This window comes from Protomyctophum bolini, assembly GCF_963924005.1.
Source record: "Protomyctophum bolini genome assembly, chromosome: 15".
Taxonomy (NCBI): domain Eukaryota; kingdom Metazoa; phylum Chordata; class Actinopteri; order Myctophiformes; family Myctophidae; genus Protomyctophum; species Protomyctophum bolini.
In genome coordinates, this window is record NC_137876.1 from 36,015,723 (window position 1) to 36,040,204 (window position 24,482).

The 24,482-nt window shown below is 42.3% G+C and overlaps 1 protein-coding gene across 1 annotated transcript; it reads right to left on the reverse strand.

Annotated features, from left to right (window-relative positions):
* On the reverse strand, positions 1 to 24,024 carry fyna (FYN proto-oncogene, Src family tyrosine kinase a). The gene is made up of 13 exons (XM_080783677.1): positions 23,874 to 24,024; positions 13,573 to 13,649; positions 10,727 to 10,983; positions 8,947 to 9,043; positions 7,101 to 7,199; positions 6,730 to 6,833; positions 6,457 to 6,606; positions 5,846 to 6,010; positions 5,211 to 5,390; positions 4,530 to 4,606; positions 4,196 to 4,349; positions 2,529 to 2,660; positions 1 to 1,920 (listed from the first exon to the last, which is right to left on the reverse strand). The coding sequence occupies exons 3-13, from the start codon at positions 10,971 to 10,973 to the stop codon at positions 1,712 to 1,714; spliced, it is 1,614 nt and encodes a 537-aa protein (XP_080639803.1). The 5' UTR covers positions 10,974 to 10,983; positions 13,573 to 13,649; positions 23,874 to 24,024; the 3' UTR covers positions 1 to 1,711.
* Between the last annotated feature and the right edge of the window lie 458 nt (positions 24,025 to 24,482).

The following is a 24,482-nucleotide window of genomic DNA, read 5'->3' on the forward strand; positions in this document are numbered from 1 at the left end:
TATGATACTAAGATTGTTTATTTTATTTCAAAACCAGTTGTGTACAATTAACAGACAGACAATAAATAATGTAGACCAGAAAATAAAACATACATTTCCTGTATGTACTTAATGAAGTTAAACAAATTGATACAAAACATAATTCTTCCCACTTCCTCAACAAGTAACACAGACAAAAACAAAACAAATACTGAGTCCTGTCCTGGAATGTACCATCTCATCCAGAGAGGAAATGTTCAGTACTTCAGGATAATAAGGGGTTGAGTGCCACAGTTCCCTGGAAAAGCCATCATGTACTGTATGTTAAACAACATATAAGCATGGCAGAGAATGTTGAACAAATAAATATTGTGAAATTAACATGTTTGGTCTAATTTTAACATGTTATTTTCAAAAAAAGATTATGGAGGGAGAAATACAGGTATGCATCCTTATTCCAGTTGTGAAAATGGCAGTTTGTTTGGCCTTAGAAGTAAAAAGATGACATGTATGTTCAAAGCATAATTCTTACACAGCCTGCTGCCATACAATAAGGTAACATACATATTAACATATTATAATAAGCAGTCCGCCAAACAACAGTTGCTGTTTAGTGGGGCTTGTTCATCCCTCTTTACAACTTCAAGAAGCCATAATGAACTAAAAGTTATACTTTAAGCTGATTTAAATAAAACCATTGGCTGAAGCATGAATACAATGAATGCACTTGGTTATCAGTGCAGATGCCATACAAGTGTGGTGAGGAATCCATGATGCAGTAGGCGTTTAGTTAAGTGTATAGAAAGCATGAAGGCATTCCTTTACATTATAAGAATATTACATAAAAAGGCAAGAACGGGTGCTATAATACAGCTAGGTTCCTTGAGGATAGCAATATCATTATATTAACCTTGTAAAAAAGGTCAGTGGATTCCCAGAGAAATGTCTGAGATATTCTGGTCCACAATTTCTAACTATTACCATTCCTACAATTGTCACGGTTTGTTACCAACTGTGAGCTTTCTACAAGCCTTAATTCTCAAATTATCTTGACCTTGGATTAAAAAAAATCCACACATTTCCAAAATATCAAAAGTAATATAAAAAAAAAGAAAGACAAAAACAAACAGGGATAAATAAACAAGCAATTTGTATTTACACTAAGTACAGTTTACACAACACATTTCAACTCTTTCATCCACAGCAGTCATTTTCAATTTCTCTGTCATCATTAAAGCCTGATTTATACTTCTTTGTGCGCTGGTGTTGAACATTGAAAAAAGCAAATCTACAGGCACTCATGACACATTGTGACACTGACAGGTTGTGGGCTTGTAGATCAGCTTTTTTCTGCACAGACACCAGCATGCAACAAATTATAACAGGGCTCCCCCCACCCTCACTTACACAGACCATCCTTTGAATTCAATCAATGGAAATCATCAAGATGGCACCGATGAAGTAGTCGTTGCCTCTGAAAAATCACCCTAACCGTTTAAGTAAACTGGGAAAAAAAACATCCCAAAGGAGAACTGGAAGTGTGGAAAATGACAAGAGTCTGTCTTCTGTTTTCTTCATCATCACTGTACCCCCATACAAAGCATGGCAAGTCAATCAGTCTTTGAATCATCTGACCAATGCAGGATGACACTGAATTTGTGATGTATGGCCCCCTCTGGTGGCCTGCATATGAATAACAATAACTAATAATCATAGGAGATGCCAGCAGCACTCAGAGATTGTCGCCTGGCTGGTACTGAGGCTCTGTGGCAGTGAAGTAGTCTTCTAAGAAGGCCTGCAGGTATTCAAATGTGGGCCTCTCCTCTGGGTCTTTCTTCCAGCACTGTACCATCAGCTCATGCAGGGAAATAGGGCAGTCCTGAGGGCAGGGCATCCTGTATCCTCGCTCCACCTGCTCCAGCACTTCACGGTTGTTCATTCCTGTCCAGGATAACACAGACATGAAGCAGTAAGATGGAAGGCAAATTACAGAGCAAAAGCAAACATAAATGATTTCTCCTCACAATGTATAATAAATGCACACATTATTGTTTCACAGGTTGTTCTGAAACAGAATTTTAATTAAAACATGTTAAGACTGTTGACAGTGGACACACCTTTGAACACAAACATATTGACTTTGCAACCTTTTGGGGACGTTGCTTTGATTTATATTTATTCAATGTCACTTTGACTATATGCATGTACCTCGCGGTACAGAGTCACTACTTATACAGTAGATAAGGATTAGTATTTATTTGTTTCATGCTTGTTTGTGCAATATGTTGTGTATCATTCTATGTCACAAGGTGGACCACAATGGAAACAAGCTAAGGGTTTTTTGTGTATAGTCCGCATTGGCTTTTCCTGATGATACTTTTTTTAAACTGCCAATAAAGTATTCTATCCATCTATCTCCTCACCCTAACCTTAGCCATAACTGGTCTAACGCTAACAGATGCATAAGGCCAAGTGTAACAAGAAAAAAGAAACACAATGTACTTCCATAATGCGTAGGGTTATAATTTTCAGATATAAAGCCTTCTTACCTGGGTAGGGCACTCTGCCCTTTGTCACCAGCTCTGTCAGAAGGATACCAAATGACCACACATCAGACTTGATGGTGAACTTCCCATACAGCGCTGCCTCAGGGGCAGTCCATTTAATGGGAAACTTTGCACCTGAGAACACATTTAGAATAATCACATGACCTTGTAAGCATATCGGGTTTAAGAATTGACAGCAGCGGGTCTGAAATGTTTATCCAGGCCCAAAACAGAAATAAGTCAAATAATTGCCTCTTTTAAGGAAGGATAAGTAGGGCAGTCTCCACTGTGTCCTATGTTTCTTTGACATCAGCAATTTCATCAGCCCACTGACATATGGAAATAATAACAACCCATGGGGGAAAAAGGAACAATTACATTATCTTTTTCCTCCCTCTCAGTTTGGGCTCAGACCAGGGCAAGGCACTGAAGCAGTAAACATTTCAAACACTAACAAAAGAGTGACTCAACATGTTGACAGAATAACAGAGTCTGGACGTTCTCCAGTGTACTCCCAAGTCCCGACTCCCAGCTCACTGACATACTGGGAGGACCAGTCCAATCACCTTCCATCCTACAAGATGATTCATTGTGCGTCTCTCTCTCTCTCTGAAACCCATCCACCAGTGACATCATCGTTAGGCAGATTTTTATTATCGTGAAAACGATGGCTTCCATTTTCGCATTGCAACTTTTCAGGATTAGAAAGCCTGCAGTTTCTATTAGCTTGGATTCTCCATTGATGATGTCACTGGTGGAACGGGTTTCTGAACTGCCCACAGCCCGCCTATGAGACACAGACTGAGTAGAAACATGTTTTTCTTTTTATACATTGTTTTATCCCACGATTTTGTAACCCATTTTTCACCCCTGTGTCAATTATCTAATGTGATCCTGGGCTATACACACTCTCCGCCAACCTAGTCCCCATATATGGGGGACATGGGGAGAGCAACGGACTTGAACTCATGCTTCCTTCATGCCAGAGTGTCCAAGTTGCTCCTTTACACCTGACAAGGGGGTGTTTCCCTGGTTGAACGTAGCGTGTGGAAGGAACACGTTATTCCAACCAGTTCCTTTTCCCTCCATCAGGCGCCCCGGCTAGCCAGGGGGAGGCAGTTTAGAGACCAGGATTACTGCATGTTTTTTGTGAGGGTACCTACCCTAGGGGACACGGGGAGAACATGCAAACACAGAAAGGCCCTTTCGCCAACCCCGCCTCGGGTATGGGCACTGATGACGCGGAGGAGGAAACACGGAGGGAATCGAACCCAGGACCTTCTAGCTGTGAGGCGACAGCACCAACAACTGTGCCACCGTGTCCCCATTTAGCTATTTTATTATGATCATTAGTGAGGACCAATTATATGAAGATAGGTTGAAAAGTGGTCCTTCAAGTAGTCACAGAATATTTATCTGCAATTCGATCGATCCCACGGTTGTTGCTAAGACGGCGGCTTTCGCTGTGGTTTTTGTCAAAGCAACCATCCTCTCTTTAGTTATGGTCGAAAATTGCCAGGAGAAGACATACAGCTGCTTTCCCCAGAAAAAGAAACAGGAAGCGAATGGCGATCACGTGATCATTTTCTGCAGTAAATACAAAACAAAGCCAGCAGAGTGCAATAAAATCTATGATCCAGCTCAACAATAAAATACAACTAGTCCATTACCTTGTCTTGCTGTGTATTCGTTGTCCTCGATCAGCCTGGCCAGACCAAAGTCAGCAATTTTACACACTTGACTGTCTCCTACAAGGATGTTGGCAGAACGCAGGTCTCTGTGGATGTAGTTCATCCTCTCAATGTATGCCATGCCTGCTGCTACCTAGATAATGGAGTTGGTATCATTTCAGTATAATTCACATAGATGAAAATAAGTTTGGAAACGGCTGTAGATATGCATCACTGAACTAAAAATGGCGGGCTCTTATAAAATGCATCTCTTGACAGAGACACTGGACATACATTTTCAGTGTGTTAAGGATGATGTTCAACTTCAATGTACCTGAGCTGCCATGTCCACTAGATTTGGAAGCTTAAGACCCCGTCCTTCTCCGTCCTTCAGGAAATCAAGCAAACTTCCTAAGAAATAAAACGGAGAAAATGAGAAAGGGGTTTACGCAACCAGATGGTCAATGTCCTCTTCCACTGCCAGATGTTAACTCTGATTTACAGCAAAACTGACAGCAACTCTAATACATCCATGCAGCAACTATCTTGTAGCAAACATGACATCAATTCTGGGATGCCAATTGCCAACAATTAAATCATATTTATCCCAGATATTTATTTTTGAGTTATTGCTGTGTTAACTCTACCATATGTTTAAGATAGATGACTTCTGTCTTGACCACACTATGTGGGTGTGAATGACTGCATAATGAATTGTGTTTCCATTAGTCATGGAGGAAGTGGGAATGAGCCCCACAATGTAATGCAAAATGCAGTGTGTATACTTTGGTTGCATCCATAGCTACTGTACTTCACATTATGTACAGAGTGAAATAGAGGCTGGCTTGCGAGACTACATTATGCATAATACCTTGGAATGAGTGTGTGTGTGTGTGTGTGTGTGTGTGTGTGTGTGTGTGTGTGTGTGTGTGTGTGTGTGTGTGTGTGTGTGTGTGTGTGTGTGTAAGCTACACACATACTGTAGAACATGCAATATGCTTCCAATGTGCTCTACCTTTGTTCATATACTCAGTGACGATATAGATGGGTTCCTCTGACACCACAGCATATAGCTGGACCAGTTTATCATGTCGAAGTTTCTTCATAATCTGGGCCTCCTCCAGGAAGGACTCAGGAGACATGGTACCTGGTTTCAGAGTCTTCACTGCTACCTTGGTGGTGCCATTCCATGTGCCTGAAAACACCACAACATGGCAGGAATATTTAGGGACAAATGTTCCTTCAACATATTATTGCAAAGTTTATTTAAACGTATTTTGGCTAAATTCACAGACATGTGAACCACAACTTTACTTAACACAACTTGAAATCACATGGAAAAGTAAATATATCCAATAAACTGTCCCTTAAAAGTTAACTGAATGGTACAGAGAAACTATTTGTATGTTGTTCAACACATAGACTGTCATGACAAGTCCAGCATTTGAGACCTACAGTATATGCCCATCAGAAGGGTTCTACCAGTTGTAAAGTCTTTATCTGGTCAAAATAAGCAGATATTTACGATTCTCCAGATACGCAAATCGGACCGAGCTTACGACTTGGAAGAAGGTTCTGATTCTTCCAGAACATTTGTTTTCCAACATTGCTCACAACAACTGTCCATTCCAAAGCACCACTGATACATACCCATCCAGACCTCTCCAAACTGCCCATTGCCCAGACGCTTGATAAGCTGCAGCGACTCTCGTGGGATCTCCCAAACGTCTTTGGTTTTGACAGACAAGTCAGCCAGACGTGGCATGCCTTTGTGGCATGGGACTATCAGCCTGCAACACAGTCCTGCAGCCCTGGCTAAATTGGAACACAAGGTTTGGATCAACTTGTAGTATGACGCAAGTGTCACAAAATAGTACTTGTTAAAGCTGCAAACCTTGATTTATGTCCATCGCAGGATCCAAACTCAGAGACCCAGTTTCTACCACTAAGCTACGACTGATGCCCATTTGGGCAGAAGCTCATACTACTAGTCTACATTTATAAATAGAAGAGCAGGAAGACCACCTCCAACCACTGCAGATGTGTTTTAACTTTTATTGTACTTATTTTATTATACTCTACCATACAGATTGGTCAAAATAATATTTTATTCACTAACATGTTCTGGATTTCAGCTTCTAAAATGGATCCCTCTTTGAACTAAACAAAATCTATCTATGTTTCAAGTAACAGAACTGCAAATAAAAACCTTTCAGGCAGAACATTTTTGAGCAATCCTTACAATTGCTGTGGAATCTCACCGGAGTAGTGCTGTACCAGCTGCTGTAATGTCTCAAACTGAGCTCGGGTAGTGATGTAATAGCCTCCGCTGTCTAATTTGCGAATCTTGTAGTGTTTCACATGGTCACCTTTGATATCATCCCAGTCCTGGATGGACAGGGAGAATGCCCCTAACACATCAAAGAGACACAGAATTACACTGAGAGGAAAATAAACGCCCCAAGTATATATTTATTGTTTAAAAAAAAGAAATTGTCTTGTCAGTTTGTTAAGACACTATTTTGTCTAAGTACCTTTGGTTGTTTCACTCTCACGAATGAGGAACGTGCCTCTGGGGTTCCCATTGGAGAGGAGTTGCCTCTCCGCATCCTTTCGGCCTAGTTTACCAAAATACCAGCTGCAGGAAGGGATGGGAATAATCAAACATTGCTGTTTAAAGTGTTTTGGAAAATGTTGCTCTTTACTATTGTGCCACATTTTACAAGAGGCTACATGACGGCTTCTCAAACATTAGAAGCGATGACATTTTTCCCAGTGATCTTTCAAGCATGTTGAAATGACTAAAGCTAGACGATCGCAACGTCATTCTGAGCTAAAGAGCTTGTTGATTGGCTAGCCACACACACACACACACACACACCTAATACTAAATACTTTTACTCACTCCTCGGCTTGGATAGAGTCCACTGGAGCCACGTAATTACTGGGAATATAACCAGTTCCTCCCGTAGTGAGAGAACGAGCTTCCCACCAGTCACCCTCACTGTCGGAGGCGAAATAGAGGAGAAAGGGGACAGGGGGGGAGGGGGGGAGAAATATAAGTAAGGCATAAATATGCACACAGTACAGATAAGAGGACAAATTCAATGGATGTTGCAAAACATATACAGTGTTTCACAGAATAATCTGTATATAGATAGATATAGATATATAGGACCACAAGAATCATGGTGGCTGCCTGGAAAACTGACAGCATGCAGCGCTTTTTTAAGAGGAAATCACAATGGGAAATGGTTTAGCTTGAGAACGGGCATTATCGAATGTAGATACAAGACATGCTGCGTCCGCAAGAGCGGCGACCAAGTGCGACCAGCTACTGAGTTGCCACTGAAGTTTTGTTCAAGCAACATTGTGTAAATGAAAAGGGTAGGGTTAAATAGCACAGGAAAATGGTTAACACAATAACGAGTTATTCTTCCTTTTACAGAACTAGACTGGTGCCCGGCTGTAGAGTGCAGAGTCGGTAACGATGGAAGTTGGAGATCCATGCCCCACCCGGCAATACCCGTTGTACCCGTGTCAGAATACCTGTTCCACTCAGTCCCTTTTATGCCCATATATGGAGATTTCTGTGTCAGGCACACCCAAATATTTGTGTTGTGATGTCAGAAGTTAGAACAGGCCTGCTCTATACTGTATATGGAGATATAAGGGGTGATCATGTCCAGAGCCAGGGCAGAGGCATTTTGTGGCTGTTCTGGACAACCGTGGGTCCGACCGACTCGACACCAGGCAATGGCAATGCACTCTCTGTGGGGGTGTGGAACGCATGTGTCGAATTTGAAGTCGGTGGGGCGCACGCACGCACGCACGCATGCACGCACTCACGCACACAGACTTGGTGCAACGAAATAATTCGTGATTGACACTTGCTAGATCGGAATTATTTTGTATAGGACATCACACCACTTCATGTTGTTGGCTTCCATTAAAAAAGACTTTTAGCTGCTGTGTACTTAGTGTACATTGTCCTCCGTGTATATGTGTATAGGGCATGGGCTGCTAAACTCTGTGAAAACTCTTCAGTGAGTTAAAAGAGCTGCTGCAAATGGCTGCGACGACAGCTGTGGGCTTTTTTGTGTATTACTTGGCAGTAACTACAATATAGCGACAAATGTGCCAGTGCAAAAAAAAAGAAATAGCCCTCAGCAGTGATATGTGTTTGGCCATGCCAGGCCAACTACAATACACAAACATGTTTATTGTGCTATGGATTTTAGTTGTGCATGATGCGTGAGTGTGCAGCCACGCACTCTACAGGGAACATTACATAGCCTGTTGCTTTGTTGGAATTGTCGCTCCTACTGTGAACACAGAGCACAAAAAAGGCATGCATCCTGGGGACATCTCATTTGTCAAAGCACCCGAATCTTAACCACTTGAACCCCACATGCCTATTCTGGGTGGAACATCCACAAAAATAGCAGATCTACAAGCTCCCAACTTAAAGTTTTGGCATACAGATTAGGTGGAAGTGATTAAGACTACCTCCACCTCTGTTCAAAGAGTTGTTTTTTTTTCGTGTCGGCAAAATTAAACCGGTCAACCATTATTACTGAGAACTGTGACGTGACAGATCTGTCTGGGGTCTAGCATAACCAACGGATCCATACCCTCATTTGTTATTTCTGTGAAGTCAAAGTAATTCTAAATGCAGAGAGAGAGAGAGAAGAAGAAGAAGAAAAAAGCCTGCGCCCTTCATGTTGTCATACAGATGCTTTCATACTTACGTGCTATTAAGGATCTGGAACTTCTCCCCCTTTCTGAAGCTGAGGTCATCTTCAGTCCTGGCTTCATAGTCGTACAGAGCCACAAACAGAGTCACCCCTGCAGGATGCAAATTACAAATGGCTGATAAGCTCTTAGCCGCAATTTGCAACTATAGATTTTTTTATAAAGGGATGAATCTAGAGTTGCAATAGCCTCCATTGACTCCTTACTACTTATGGCGTTTGCGATCTGCTTGTATTAAACAACGTTAAACTCACCAACATTGCAGCTCTAGACCAAGCTTGAATTATCCTCTTTCAATCTGCCGAGCTTGTTTTTCATAAAAATCCCCCGTAGACATGTTATGAGCTACTTTCTGTCAAGTGTTTGGAAGCACTCGTTTTAATTAACGAGTCGCGCTGCTGCCTCCTGCATTATGTGCAAATTCGAAACAGGTGGTACACAGGGCCGTTCATTGACTTACGACGAGTGCTTCCAAACTCCAGCACTTAAAAAAAGAATCAACTGCACGGAATTTCTTGGGACGTGGCACATTTATAGTAGGATGGAACTGATTGGCTTCAGAAAGGGATTTTTTTTTCACCTGAAGGAAAAACTTCTCTATGAGGGTTTTCTCTTGGTAATATTGGTAGAGGGCGCAGTGGAGTAACTAAAACATTTTTGAGTGGTGCTACCACTCCCTTACGGAGCTGTGTGTGTGTGTGGGTGGGTGCGTGCGTCTGAGCACGAAAACAGCACGGTTGTTTTTCACCACCTGTGTGCAACCTACAGTAACACACACACAAACACACTTACATATTAACTGTATATATGGTGATTTTGAGTGTGCCAGTACAGTACAGTACAGTGACAGTACAGTGACAGTAGGCCTACAGTAGAGGGACCCCCACACGGTAACTATATGTCTCTGATGTCATGGTCACTGGGCTCACTTCCTTCCTGTCTTACTGAGACAACATGTAGTCCAGGAAGTAAGTGAGCCCCAATGTCCATGACATCAGAGACACTGGGCTCACTGCTAAAATCAAAAAGATCTAAAACCACATATTACACACAAAGACCCCCAGGAAAGTGTTCTAAATCTTCTAAAAATAATTAACATATATTTTTTTAGCAAAAAGGGAGAAGTGTCCCTTTAAGGCTATGGACCAGAGCTAGACCTTACTGTGAGTATTTTGTTACTATAGTCATCTGGACTTGGATATGAATGCTGCTTCTGACTGCCCTCCTGGAGTTAGGCTATACAGTACAGTACCGTATGTTATTCATCCAAGCTGAATACGGACTCCACACATGAGACGCAAGTACAGTATGTATCTATGCTACCTTCCAAAAAGGCATAGTTTACATTAATTCTGCATATCGTATCTTTGAAATCTGAGTAGGGAACAAAAAACGATCCTTCTGGTCATCAGATGTGGCTTGCTGAAGACAGACAATAATCTAAGTCACTCTGTTTTCCATTAACTTGCAGCTAGTGGACATTCATCCTGTTTAGCTCCTAGAGCTAGGCCACACTTATCTCACACAAGAGAAGATATAAAATAAAAAACACCCATGTTTCATAATAATTGAAACAAAAATAAGGCTTTTAGGTATCAATGACAACAACACAGTATCCTGAGTGTTACTGTTACTTGATCCATTTGTAACTCTGAGTGTACAGATGGAACAAAAAATGACCCTTTCCGGTTTCCGGCTCTCAAGAGTTAAATTAACACTGACTTTACTGTGTACTGTATATCATAAATCCATTCACAACCACAAAGAAGCACAAACCTGTTCCTCCCCGGGATCGAAGAGTCCCAGACTGTGACGATGTGTGGACTCCCCCAAACACAGTCACCCCCTGTGTGGGCACACTGTGGAAGTTGTTGTAGTTGGGGATGGCGGTGACTCCAAAGCTCGGGTACTGCTGCGGCGTGGGATCAGCGCCATAGCGGTACCCCGTGTTTTGTGTAAGGCTGGTCTCTCGTTCATCAGTGAGTTTCGCTGCTTCTTTATCCTTACATTGGACACAGCCCATTCTCTACTGTCTGTGTGGGCAAGAAGCAAGAGCAGAGCCAGAGAGAGAGAGAGAGAGAGAATATGGAATGAGTTGGTACTGTAGCTTGAAAGCCTAACCCGATTCAAAATTCCATTATTGCTGAATTTCCTTTGAGACTTCTGGTGAGCCTCTAGAAAATGTTATCAATTAGAATTAATTAAAATATGGCATGTTATTAACGCATTCAGGCCTGATGTCGAAATAAAAAAAAACGTTCGCTATGAAAGAATATATATTCAAAGATCTGTGCCGCATTTTCACGATTAAAAAAAAATAGCAGACCTACAAGCTCGTAGCGCGCTATGAGCTTGTAGATCTGCTATTTTTCAATAGCAAAAGTATAACATAATGCTTAGTTAAAACACCAAAAGAGGATCCCACCCAGAATGGGTTAAACTCCTATTGCTAACTATACAGAGAAAACTTTATAAAATAGAATGACCGCTGCAGAGTAATGAGTTGTCACTTGGTATAAATTACTTTAGATCTTTGCTCGGGTACTGCTGCGGTGTGGCCATAGCCATAGCGCTGATCCATATGTTTGCTGAACCATATGTAACGTAATGCCTTGTGGGCTTGTGTTGGAAGTTATCCGATTTTGTTTGTTTGTTTTATGTATTGTTCATTTAGATCCCCATTAGCTGTTGGCACACATGGCAGTTACTCTAACTCGGATCCACAAAACTAAAAAACTATATAAACTATACTATATATACTATACTATATAATATATGTAAACATTGTCCATCCTAACATATACTAATATATAAATAAAAAAATGTGCAAGGTTTAATGCCAACAAGCATAATGCAACATCTCCAAATTCGCATCCATCTCACTACCCTCTCCTACTCATAACCCTTTCTAACAAGTTACACACAGTAGTTTTGTTTATGAGCTGGCATTCACTTTATTTTTGTTTATTTTACAAGGAGCCTCAGCCACACACCCGTCTATACATTAACAACACAGGCCCTAAATTAAAATGCACAGAGAGTCCCATAACAACAGACCACTCCCTGGTTTAGTGCTTAATCTATGTGTGCATTTGATCAAAAATGCTTTCTATAATGGCCGAGGCAATCGGGTTGGCCAATTAAAAGAGCCTTACCATTTTAAAGACCCAGTTAGATTAGTGCACATTCCAGCTCACAGCTCTTTAAGGCCTGGAAGCCAGTGTAGCCGGGTAACATGGCTATTAGGAAAAGGCGGCTCATGGCACTGTTGTCTTTAATCAGCATTAGCAGCCAACAGAATTTTGAGACTGGTAATTGAAAACACACTTGTTTACACTGTGACTGTAGACTGCAGACAACCACCACTGAGGGCAAACTCTGGCATCGTTCAACCCCTCTGGATCAACCCAGAGGGAAATCATCACACTGTTCTTGACCCCTGCTACACGTTGTGTCAGGTTTTCAGTTGAAAATCTGTTATTTTCGTACAGCCAAGTATAAATAAGGTTTCAGAGACCCAGTGAGAGCCATGAGTCTAGGTTGGCTTGTCTGTGCTGGCACATCTGTGTCAAAGCTGTTTTATATGCGAGGTGATAATCTAGAATTAAACTGTTTCAGCACCATGCACATAATCTCAGAAAATCTCTAGTCTCGTTAAATCTGACCATTATCTTACTTATTGAGAATACAGTATATTACTTTGATACCTTCAGCTTCACAGAAAGAGACAAAGTTTGAGGGAAAGCGTCTTATATGATAAAAAAAAATATATATAATATGCTTCTGAACACAATACGAGGAATATTCCTGTTTCTATTTTTATCTTTTCAAAATGAGATCCATTCCATAATGCTGCTGAATCTCAGTGGAGAGAAGGGACTGTATATGCCTGAATTCCTTCAGGTCTGCTCTCTGTATTTCATTTACTAGCAAGGAACTCAAAACGCCCACACAGAAGAGTGCAAACAGATGTGTCATTTGCTACATAGTACGTACAGTGGCTTACTTACACAACAGGGGACAAGCAATAGTACTACCGGTAGTTGGACTAAACATCACTAAAGGCTATCTTGCAAAAGGAAATTGCTGATCAAGATTAGCTTATAGTCACACTGTGTATAACAAGTTGGCTTGCGTCACATTTGCCCCCAGTCATTTTTGTGTCCATTTACTCTTATTTGAAACAGTGCCTTGACTGCCTTCTCTTGAGTAACTGACCAACCCAGCTCAGTGGCAGAAAACAGCATTGAAATTTAATATATATATATATATATCTTTTTTGTTTTTACTAATAGCTCAATTTATGGACCAATGACAAAGCCTCAATGAACTTAAATGTCTCCTCTTCAGAACAGAATAGATACAGAGGAGCCAGCAGCCCAGCACTGCAGAGTTTTTCATCAAAACCATGCATGTATAATTTCTTGGTGAACGACATCTAAATACCTCTGTTTTGTCAGCCTGTCACAAAGTTAGCTTTAGCAACATTTACATGTTAAGCCATCAACAAACTATAACATGAGTCCCCCCAACACGTTGTGATCTTATAGATTAGTCTATTTTCTCTGAATGAATGTTTGCACATGGTTCAATCAACAGCTCAGGGCTGATGTAGTACTCACCTACTGTTTGCTGTGGATTTGGTGATTCCAGATCTTTATTTGTTCCACATTGCTTTGCAAACAGTGCAATGGTGCCACTGTGGAGGGAAAGAAGATAATGTAATTCATTATACATACATTCACAAGATTAAATGAACCGGTGATAGCATTAGCCTACTGTCTAAGCTTATATCAAAGCACAGATAGAAATATGAGATAAAAGGCTACCTCGCTGGCAATTCATAAGTTAAGTGATCAAATAATGCACTGGCATTTGCTGAACCATAATAGCAGGTAGTGTATTGACTATTGATTATTTTCTTTGGGATTAATCGAATAATCAAGAAGCGTGATATGTACGTACAGTATGTCGATGTGTGTGTGTGTGTGTGTGTGTGTGTGTGTGTGTGTGTGTGTGTGCGCTAATTGATGCAAAGAAATATATTCCAACATTTATTTATTTTGCAATCAACTAAATTGATAACCCATGAGCCGTATTGTATACTTCATGATTGTACGACAGTGTCACACACACTATCAAAAATAGCCAATCTACAAGCTCACAATGCATCACATTGCTATTTTGAAGATCTTTGCCATTTTTTTTTTAATCTATTAAATCCATTACTTTAATTTAATGTTACACCCCACAAGCAAATAACCCACACTATGAATTCACTTTTATAATACATAGAACATGCTCTTTCTATAATCTTGGATTAGTCAACTGAGGTAAAATATTCAGTGTTCATTCCATTTAGAACTCAGAGTACAAATGTACACTGAATGGATACATTTGTACACTCTGTTAAATTAACAATGTAACTATGTATTGTGTATTAGCCTCTCCCAAAATGTACAAGGCGAAACAGAAGCCAAGACACTGCATCTATGAATGGGGTGTCCAAACTTTTTTCAAAGGGGGCCATATTAGAAAGTTTAGAAACACCCAACTACATAATGTAGCTTCGGATTTAAACGATTCTATTTAATTATCATCATCCATATTTAATATCAATGGTCTTTTGTCAGTTGGGTGCTGTGAACAAAAAGTGTATTTCAGCCTTTTTTCAGCCTTATGTCACATTACAAAATGTAACCAAGCAAGCAACGTAAAAAAAACAAACAATAAATACAAGGACCAAGGAACACTGACAAATTATACTCTGGGAAATGCCCAGGTTAAAAAACATTCATGTAAAAATGTCCCATAATGTTGGGAGGGCCGTTCATAATGCAATTCAGGTATGCAGGCCGTATAAAAAAATCCCCCAGGGCCGCATTTGGCCTGCAGGCCGCACTTTGGACACAGCTGATCTATGAGGTCTTTAAGTGACACTTTATGTAGAATCTGAATCAGAAGTCTTTATTGCCATGAAAACATGTTAGGAATTTGGTTTGGTGGACAGCAGAGTGCAGTTTCAACATTTGGACAACAGAACAAGACAGTGCAAAAACAACATAGTGCAATGAATAGTGAATAAATATAAAGTGCTCATGTCAGTTCAGAGCACAAGTCCGTCCGGGGGTGGAGGGAGGATAGGAGGGGGTCAGGGGGGACACCAGCAGAATTGAGGAGCCGGATAGACATGGGGAAAAATCTGTTTGAATGTCGGGCCTTCATAGTCTTTAGTGACTGAAACCTCCTGCCTGAGGGAAGCGGGACAAAAAGACTGTGGCCTGGGTGTGCAGGGTCAGCCATGATCTTCCTGGCCCTCCTCAAAGCCCTACTCCTAAACAGGTCCTCAAGGGCAGTCAATCACCCTCTCTGCTGATCGTATGACCCGCTTGACCTTTTCCTTGGCCGCTGCAGCGGGGAACCAAGCAGTGATGGCGAGGGTGATGATGGACTCTATGATGGCAGTGTAGAAATTAACCAGCATGGCCCTTGGGATGTAGAATTTCCTCAGCTTCAAAAAGTATCTTCTGGGCCTTTTTTGTGAGGGAGTAGATGTTGGGCCCCCACTTCAGGTCCCGAGAGACTGTCACCCCGAAGAATCGGCATGACTCCACTGTGGCGACTGGAGTGCCTCCCAGTGCCTCTCCACAAATCTTGAGAGGATTTAGATCTAAGTTGTTCTGGGTGCACCAGGTCAGCAGCAAGCAAGTCCATCTCACTCCTGTAGGCAGACTCATCCCCCTGGAGATGAGCCCTACCAGGGTGGTGTCGTCTGCAAACTTCAGAAGTTGCACCGACTGGTGGCTGGAGGTGCAGCAGTTGGTGTAGAGGGAAAACAGAAGGGGAGACAGGACACAGCCCCGGGGGGAGCCGGTGCTGATGGTCCTCAGCTCTGAGATGGACTTCCCTATCTTCACCCGCTGAGTCCTGTTGGACAGGAAGTCCATGATCCACCTGCAGCGCAGAGAGGCCACTCTCTACTAGTATGGGAGGCAAGATGGTGTAGATTAGAACGACGAGCTGAAGTCCACGAACAGAATCCTGGCATAGGTCCCCGCAGTGTCCAGATGTTCCAGGACGTAGTGTATAGCCATGTTGACCGCGTTGTCCACGGACCCGTTGGCTCTATATGCAAAATGCAGAAGGTCTAGGAGAGGGTCTGTGATGGCCTTCAGGTGGGCAAGGACGAGGCGTTAAAAGACCTTCATAACTACAGAGGTCTGGGCGACGGGTCTGTAGTCATTTAGGCCTGTGATCCTGGTCTTCATTGGGACAGGGATGATGGTGGAGGCTTTGAAACAGGCTGGTACCTGACAGCGCTCCAGTGAGGTGTTGAAGATGTTACTGAACACAGGGGACAGCACAGATCTTCAGGATGGAGGGAGAGACAGCGTCCGGTCCGGCCGCCTTCCGGGGGTTCTGTCTCTTAAACAGGCGGTTCACCTCTCTCTCTGAGACAGAGAGTTATGGGCGGGCTTGAGGAAGAGGGGGGCGGGGGTGGAGAGGGGGAGGATGAGTGTGGTTGGACAGGGGTAGGAGGTGGAGGGGGCTGGGAGGTGGACGCAGTAGCAGAGGGGGCAGACTGTTTTTCAAATCTGCAGTAAACTTGTTCAGCTCATTGGCAAAGAGAGTGTTATCCGTGGTCTGAGGGGGTTTCGGTTTATAGTTTGTTATTTGTTTAAGGCCCTTCCAGACAGAGGCAGCGTTTCCATCTGAGAGTTGTTGTTTCAGTTTCTCAGAGTAACGATGTTTTTCATTCTTAAAGGAGAATTCCATGCTAGAAGGCTTTCTTACCTTTATTTGTAGTTGTTACGTCCCCACCAAAGAGGTACAGGTGTTATTTTGTGCAAAAGCTCCCTATTGGCTATTTGCCCTACCATAAGCCCTAAATGAATTGCATTGAATGGGAATATGGGGTGTAATAATGGGGCTATAATGTAAATAATATCCCAAGCGGCACAGTTTACTACTTATTTAGATGGAAATAAGCAAATTAGCACCATAGCCCCATTCAATTCAATGCAATTCATTGAGCGCTTATGGTAGGGGAAATAGCCAATAAGGAGCTTTTGCACAAAAAACCACCTTGACCTCTTTGGTGGGGACGTAACAACTACAAAGAAAGGTAAGAAAGCCTTCTAGCATTCTCCTTTAATAGCTGCCTCACTCAAACTTGTACCTGGCCTCTCTAAACCTGCTCTTGTCTCCCCGCCGCCGGGCATCCTCCTTCTCCAACGTCAACCTTCTGAGCTGGTCGGTGAACCAGGGTTTATCATTGTTGTAACTGACCCTGGTCCGAGTTGGAACACAAACTTCCTCACAATAGCTGACGAATGACAACACGGTGTCAGTGTTGTTTCCAGCCTCAGCCCCCGCCCTCTCCACATACCCCGGGCCTCGTCGCAGCCAGCCCGCTCCAAACAGGCACTGGTTCTCTCTTAGCCACGCTGTTCCATGTTCTGTACGACTTCACCACAGGCTTTGACACTTTTAGTCTCTGTCTGTAGGATGGGATCAAATGGACAATGTTGTGGTCAGATTTGCCAAATGCAGCTGGCCAGTAGCCAGAAAGAACGATGAACAAGATACTGACTTTATGTTCTGTGTAACAGTGTTTTGGGGTAGATACTCATTCAATAGATTATCTGGTCTAAGTAGCACAGAGAAAGAAAAAAACTGGCAACTGGTGTTGAAATAGTAGCATAAGGAGTCATGGCCCCTACACACTGTAGGAGTTGTCGGCGAGTTGTCGGCGAGTCATCAGATCATTATGTATTTCACACTACAGGAATCTTTTATTTTTTAATCGACTGTCATATCTGGGTGGCTTTCACTCTAACCGATTGATAGCCAACTTCGGCATCACACACTGCAAGAGTTCACCAAGATGCGATCCAGACCCGATACATAGGCAGGCTACATGATACATCCTTTGTTTTTTATTCCAATTAATTTTGACATCGTACGTGCAGGGTGCCATACAAGCGCGAGACCCGAAACCGACACAGGACGCCTGCCTCACTCTCTCTCTCTCTCTCTCTCTCTCTGCATGCACACACACACACACACACACACAGGACATGAGGGCGAAATATGGGCAGGATGTTAAATCTTGATTTTCATTAAATAATTCTCTGTCTCTCCACACACACACACACACACACACACACAGAACGATGCGGTTTATCAACATTATTCAATGTTGGGCTCATATAATATAGCTACTATGTACGACACAGGGATTTACCCAAGGAATAAAGGTTACCGGTATATACAGTATATTATATAGAGCCAAATATCAAACCTGCTAGATATTCAGAATCGGTCTGGAAGGTGTCGGCGAGCGCTTTTATCGGCACTGGATCTTCTCGCAGCCCCTCTTACACACAGCGAGCAAAACCTCTGCGATCAAAGCCAGATCTTGCGTCAGATTGGGAGTTTTGTCGGCGAGCGCCAAAAATGAGCATAACAGATTTCAAGAGCCACATTGTAATCAATGATGATTACACAGTAATTTAAATGTGAGAATATACAAATGTAACCAAATGGATTTGGTTACATTTGTACTCTCTCAGAATTACAAATGAATACATAAACACTGAGGATGTTACTGTGCTGTGGTTCCTGATGAAGCTATTTTTTAATCATTCACAGATTTCAACTGTCTACGATCCCAAAATAAATAACATTGGTGAATTAATTTTATGGTGGATACTAGTATCGGACATTGCACTGCATCAAGGGCTATTCCTAGAGGAAATAGAGACTAAATTACTGGAGCTGTGACATCACCATGTTGCCTGTGGGGATTATGAAAAGCTTTCTGCTCTAAAGTAACATGGCCTGGTACTGATGAAGCTTAGAATTATACCCATAGCCTTTTTGCTGCATAGAATCTGGGGCATGTAGGCACTGTTTAGTGTTTACTACATGTACCCATTGTGGTATTGTTGTGTTGACGCAGGGTATTAGCTAAAAATATATTTGCATATGCATGTCTCTTTTTGTTTTAGTCATTGTCTCCTCCAGGCAGAAGGCGTGGCTGAGACTATGCTTTTGCCCTTGTCTGTCCACGTCACCACGTGTGTGTACGCGTGTCTTTCTGTCTGTTCGTCCTTCTGTGTTTACACAGCTAATCTCAGGCACCGTAGGCCCGATCGACGTGAAACTGTGCAAAAGCTATAAAGCTACAAAAACATTGAGCTGGTTTCAACTTCAGATACAAAGCTACAAATATGCTGTGTAGCTTTGCATCTTTGTATCTGCCCGTGTGAACGCAGTATTAAAGCTGCGTTCACGTTAAAGCTCAACTCTATATACTCTCATATGCACTCAAGAGTTAAAGCTCAATTCCATAACACAGGGATGGAGTGATCGGCCATCTTGGAATCAGAACATTCCAAAAGGTAACAGGTTTGATTCCCAGCACCACCAAGTGTTGACGTGTCCTTGAGCAAGACACTGAACCCCTAACTGCTCCCGATGAGCAGGTTAGTACTAGCCTTGTATGATTTCCTCCGCCATCGGTGTGTGAATGGGTGAATGTGAAGTACATTGTAATGTAAAACGCTTTTGAGAAAATCGCTACACTATATAAAATGCAGTCCAGTCCATATTATCTCATATTAAAAAGCTCAATTCCATATACTCTCATATACTCAAGAATTCAAACTCAATTCCATATACGCTCATTATTACGCTGCAATCAATAACTTTGAGGGGGCACGGTGGCACAGTTGGTAGTGCTGTCGCCTCACAGCTAGAAGGTCCTGGGTTCGATTCCCGCTGGGGACGCTGTGGGCACTGGCGGCGTGCTCCCTCCTCCGCGTCATCAGTGCCCATACCCGAGGCGGGGGTTGGCGATAGGGCCTTTCTGTGTGGAGTTTGCATGTTCTCCCCGTGTCCCCTAGGGTAGATACCCTCACAAAAACATGCCGTAATCCTGGTCTCTAAAACTACCTCCCCCTGGCCAGCCGGGGCGCCTGATGGAGGGGAAGGAACTGGTCGGAATAACGTGTCCCTTCCACGCGCTACATCCGGCCAGGGAAATTCCCCTCTGTCAGGTGAAAAGAAGCATCTTGGACTCCTCATGCATAGAAGGAGGCATGAGGTCAGTCCGCTGCCCCCCCAGGTTGGCAGAGGAAGTGTAGTGCCCAGGATTACATTAGATAATTGGCACTGGGTGAAAAGAAAACTGGGTTACAAAATCGTGGGATCAAAATAAAAATAAATAAATAAACTTTTATGACCTACCCGAGATTCAAACATGGCATACAATTCTCAATGGAAGGGTAGGGAGAGCACTTCCAACCCCTGGAGATGTAGTTACAGTATATGTTACCAGTAAGACGCCCTGAGGGAGAAGTGCACGCATCCGCCTGGGTGACGGGCGGCAGACTGCTGGGCGAGCGCTGGTGCTTTGGCATTGCGGGGTCAGATCAACATATGGAATGAATTCTGTACTAAAATGTCAAAACAGGAAGGACGGGTGGGGTAGGATCAACATATGGAATGTCAGAACAGGTCAGCTCCATATATGGAGATCTAAGGGTTTGATCTACGGTCGCAATTAACATACATACTATAACAATACAAAGACAGGCAACTTAACCACTGAAAACCTCTATACTTACTAAACTAATAATTATTTGACTAATGCTTTTTTCCCTCCTCTACACAAATCCATAGCCAAAAATAGCAGATTTTCAATGTGACGCATTGTGAGCTTGTAGAGCTGCTATCTTCACCAAATGTTCCCCCCAGAAAGTGATGCTAGGGTTCAAGTAGTTAAGAGCCTTGTGGCTAATTATCTCTGGCAAAGCAGGACAAAGATTATTGTTTTCTGTTCTATTTCATTCTATATTCATTTTATGACTGATTATCTGAAAATCTGTTATAATCGGCTACCAAGAGAACACAGTTGCATGATAGATTTAAAGCAGTTATCTTCCTGCCAAGACAGACAAATAAGGAGTAGAAGAAGGACCAGTCGACATACAGTACTGACATTGACAGACATATTGTCGTTGTCGTGCTCAGTGCTTGACCCAAGGCTTTCCCAAAAAAGATGATGGCATCAGAGCCAGTGGGGGAAGAGACTCTTGTCTGGGTATCGCATGACGACCACCTCGGCCTACAAGAACACTTGTCATGCTATTTTCAGACACAAATGAACAGCTTGCCTGTGAGAGTAGTCAGAGGACCAAGCTGGCATGATGAACTGTCCAATGGGGACACTATTGTAACTACATAATGTGGTGTAAAAGTTAATAGCATGAGGCTAGTGAGAGGGGGGGGGGAGAGAGAGAGAGAGACAGAGACAGAGAGAGACAGAGACAGAGAAGCACTTGAATTTCACACTCACCCATAATTAGGCAAACAGGCTTTGCCTTAAACAGGTTGACACAAAAATCATATTCAAATTCAATCCCCACAGATGATTTTTTTAACTTTTTCACTGGTTAAGTCCCTTGGGCAAAACCTCTTACTTAGATCCCTTGATGGTGGAAGTTATTGCAGGAAGTTAGAAGATTTAAAGTAAACCACTGAACTAATAATACTCTCTTAAAGTAATTGGATGAGTTTAGATCCACATCAGTCACAGTGAGCACAATAGCAAATTAATTTCAAGAAATGGAAGGCTTTATCGTAATGTCTAGAACAGCATTATGCCTTAATCGTCCAGGCAGGGAGCCATAATGAGATTGCACGCAAAGAGCGCAATCAGGAGATCAATATGTTGAATTAAAAGGACAAACATGTCAGGGTCATGCAGTGTCACACACAAGCATAACATAGGAGCACACTGGCCACCATATGAATAAGGTCAACAGAAATTGGTCAATCCAGAATATATACATCTTGTTGATTCTACGATCTACAACCTATTAAACTGCAAAGCTGCATTAATTCGTAAACCAAGGTCAAAACTCCTACAGTCCTCCTACTTAACATTGGTGATGCAAAGAATTCAGCATATGTCATTATTAGGCAAGGGAAAAAGAAAAGAAAGGTCACAAATACCGGATCTACAATCATGCTTTGCATCGTGATGCATTGGGAACTTTAAAAATGTATAGGGCATAAGTGGTTAAACTTGCCAATAAAGGGTTGTTTTCAGCTGTGTGCCCTTTAAATGACAGTGAACACCTACTTACTATAGTTTCTGTACAGCCTGACAGACAAACTGTTCCTTGTGTCCCATTCTCTAGATAGATACAATATTTGCTTGTCTTCAACAACTGAGTTCATTCAGTGTATCAACAACAAGACAATAACCACATTTCACTGGCCCACAACATTATCTAACAATGAAATGTAGTGTTAGACTTTCAAAGCATTCTCTGAGTAGTGAATGAAGGGGTAGTTAGAAATCCTGCAGCTGGGCCTCAGCCCTCAGGTTTAGTGCAGGTTTAGTCTAACTGTGTTGCAGTGTCACACTGTCACAACTGAGTTGAGTCATGTTAGCTGTTAAATCACTAAATCCATTCTATGGTATTAGCCTAAGTCTGTTCTATGTGGCTTGTGACCAGGAGCTGAACATTGTTAAAAAGGGAGAAAGACATTTCAAAACAAGATGAACTAACATTCCAAACTGCTACAGTGCAGTAGCAGATCAGTTCCTTATTAGTGATGATTCTGGATGTTAGTCGACGACGCTCAACAGTGGGGTGAGATTGTTCTTTCCAGATCTCTTGCCAGTGCAGGGTAATGGTCAAAGTAAGAATCCACTGGAAATTATGATGTGCTAGGCCTACAGTATGCGAGGCTGGAGAGTTTTTGGTGAAAACAAAGAATAATGCTTAGGTTGATGGAAAAGTGTAAACAGGCATCAGAGCTCTGCACCAGATTTGGTTAGTGTGGCATGGCCATTTGTAATCTGAAACAATAACAAGCAGACATAATTTCAAACTACAAAACTAATTATGTGACTATACTTTGATTACAAAACGAATATGGGCTTAAGTTACGGGCATACAAATATCAACTAAACCTTACTAAGACAAATATGCAACTGTTATCAAAACATATTTTATATCCTTGTCCACATGCAAGTCTCCTATGTCTCTCAAGAAGGTTTAAGTCTAGAGGCCCAAGATGAGAGCTATCTGGGGGAAATGGTTCATGGAGCATAATATGCAATGAACTCCACTCCATTCATCCAAACATGATATATATCACGCACATTACTGTAAATGTGCTGTCATTCACATACTGTAGCCTACCGTGAGCAGAATGGAACTATATGTGGCATATTGGCAAATAAGTCTAATGTATTGTAAACTTTATGGTACAGATTTACACATCAATTATCAATGAATAGATTAAGAAAAACCTACGAACCTACAGGATGCTGCAACATAACAAATAGCCTACTGTGGGGTTTTTCTTTTCTTTTTTTACAAGATGGATGCTCACGTACATATCCAGACACATTAACGGACTACTGCAACTTCAATTAGATAATGAATATTGATCTGACTGTTGCAGAAAGTGCAATAGCTAAGGGGGCATATCACACTTATTTTTGAACGAATCAATAGCAAGCATTGTAGCCTCCTAGGCCATCGCAGCGTTCAGTTTTGTGCATAGCAGCACAACACACTGGAAAGCTATTCTGCAGAGCCTAGATCCCTGGTGCTGCAACAGAGGAGCTCCCAATCACAGCATTGCAAAACATCACCCAGAATTACGAGTTCCTTTCTTTTCTTCTATACTACTACTACTCCACTGGCCAAGGCATGTGTTCCCTGAAATAAACTAGTGGGCATCTAATAGTGCATGTGAAGAAGCCGCTGGCTAGAGCGCAGCGCCACACAAACTGTTATTTATCACCTTTCCCGAAATGAATTCATCTCGCAGTCTACAGCGCAAGGGACGAGGCGGGTGCACCAACGAAATTCAATACAAAAAACGTGCTTACCATGGATAAATCTGACTAATCCATCGGATTTCCCAGGGGACTGACGCAGGAAACGCACCGTTATTGTTCTTCTTTCTTTTGGTATTTGTTATTCTTACATTGAGAAAATAACAGTGGCATATCAGTCCTACTCGCGATTCACGAGCCCGTGTCGCCGTGCGTACAGATGATGATGGCGTAGAGCTGATGCGGATTCGCACAAAACGGAGCTTTGATTGGCACCAGTTTCGGCCAATCAGATGTTACAATGTTCAGCAGTCACATCCTCTTCTTGGAGTCTGAAAAACACAACAGGCCCGGCTGCACCCATTCCCTGGCAATCTAACAGCACAGCAGGCTTGGTTTCTGACGTCTACATCTTTCTCTGAGGTCTAATTCTCTGATTTATGGGCTAGTCGATTGAATGTAGCCTATTAGAGAATTGTTCAAATTATTGTTATTTATTGTTATTATACTTAAGTTTCGGATCATCCATCGCCTTGAACGCCTTAGGACAGGCCCAAGTGGCCCTATCATTACACACAGGCCATGCAGAGAGCAGAGACATTGAGTTTAAAGGGAATATTATTTTAAATGTACTGTATCTTAAATTGCATTGCACATCTTTGC

Coding starts and splice junctions, on each gene's coding strand:
- fyna (XM_080783677.1), bottom strand. CDS start 10,973: ATGGGCTGTGTCCAATGTAAGGATAAAGAAGCAGCGAAACTCACTGAT. Junction 5,391..5,845: donor GTTTGGAGAGGTCTGGATGG/GTATGTATCAGT, acceptor TGGTGTTTTCAG/GCACATGGAATGGCACCACC. Junction 2,661..4,195: donor CGAATACACAGCAAGACAAG/GTAATGGACTAG, acceptor ATGTGTTCTCAG/GTGCAAAGTTTCCCATTAAA.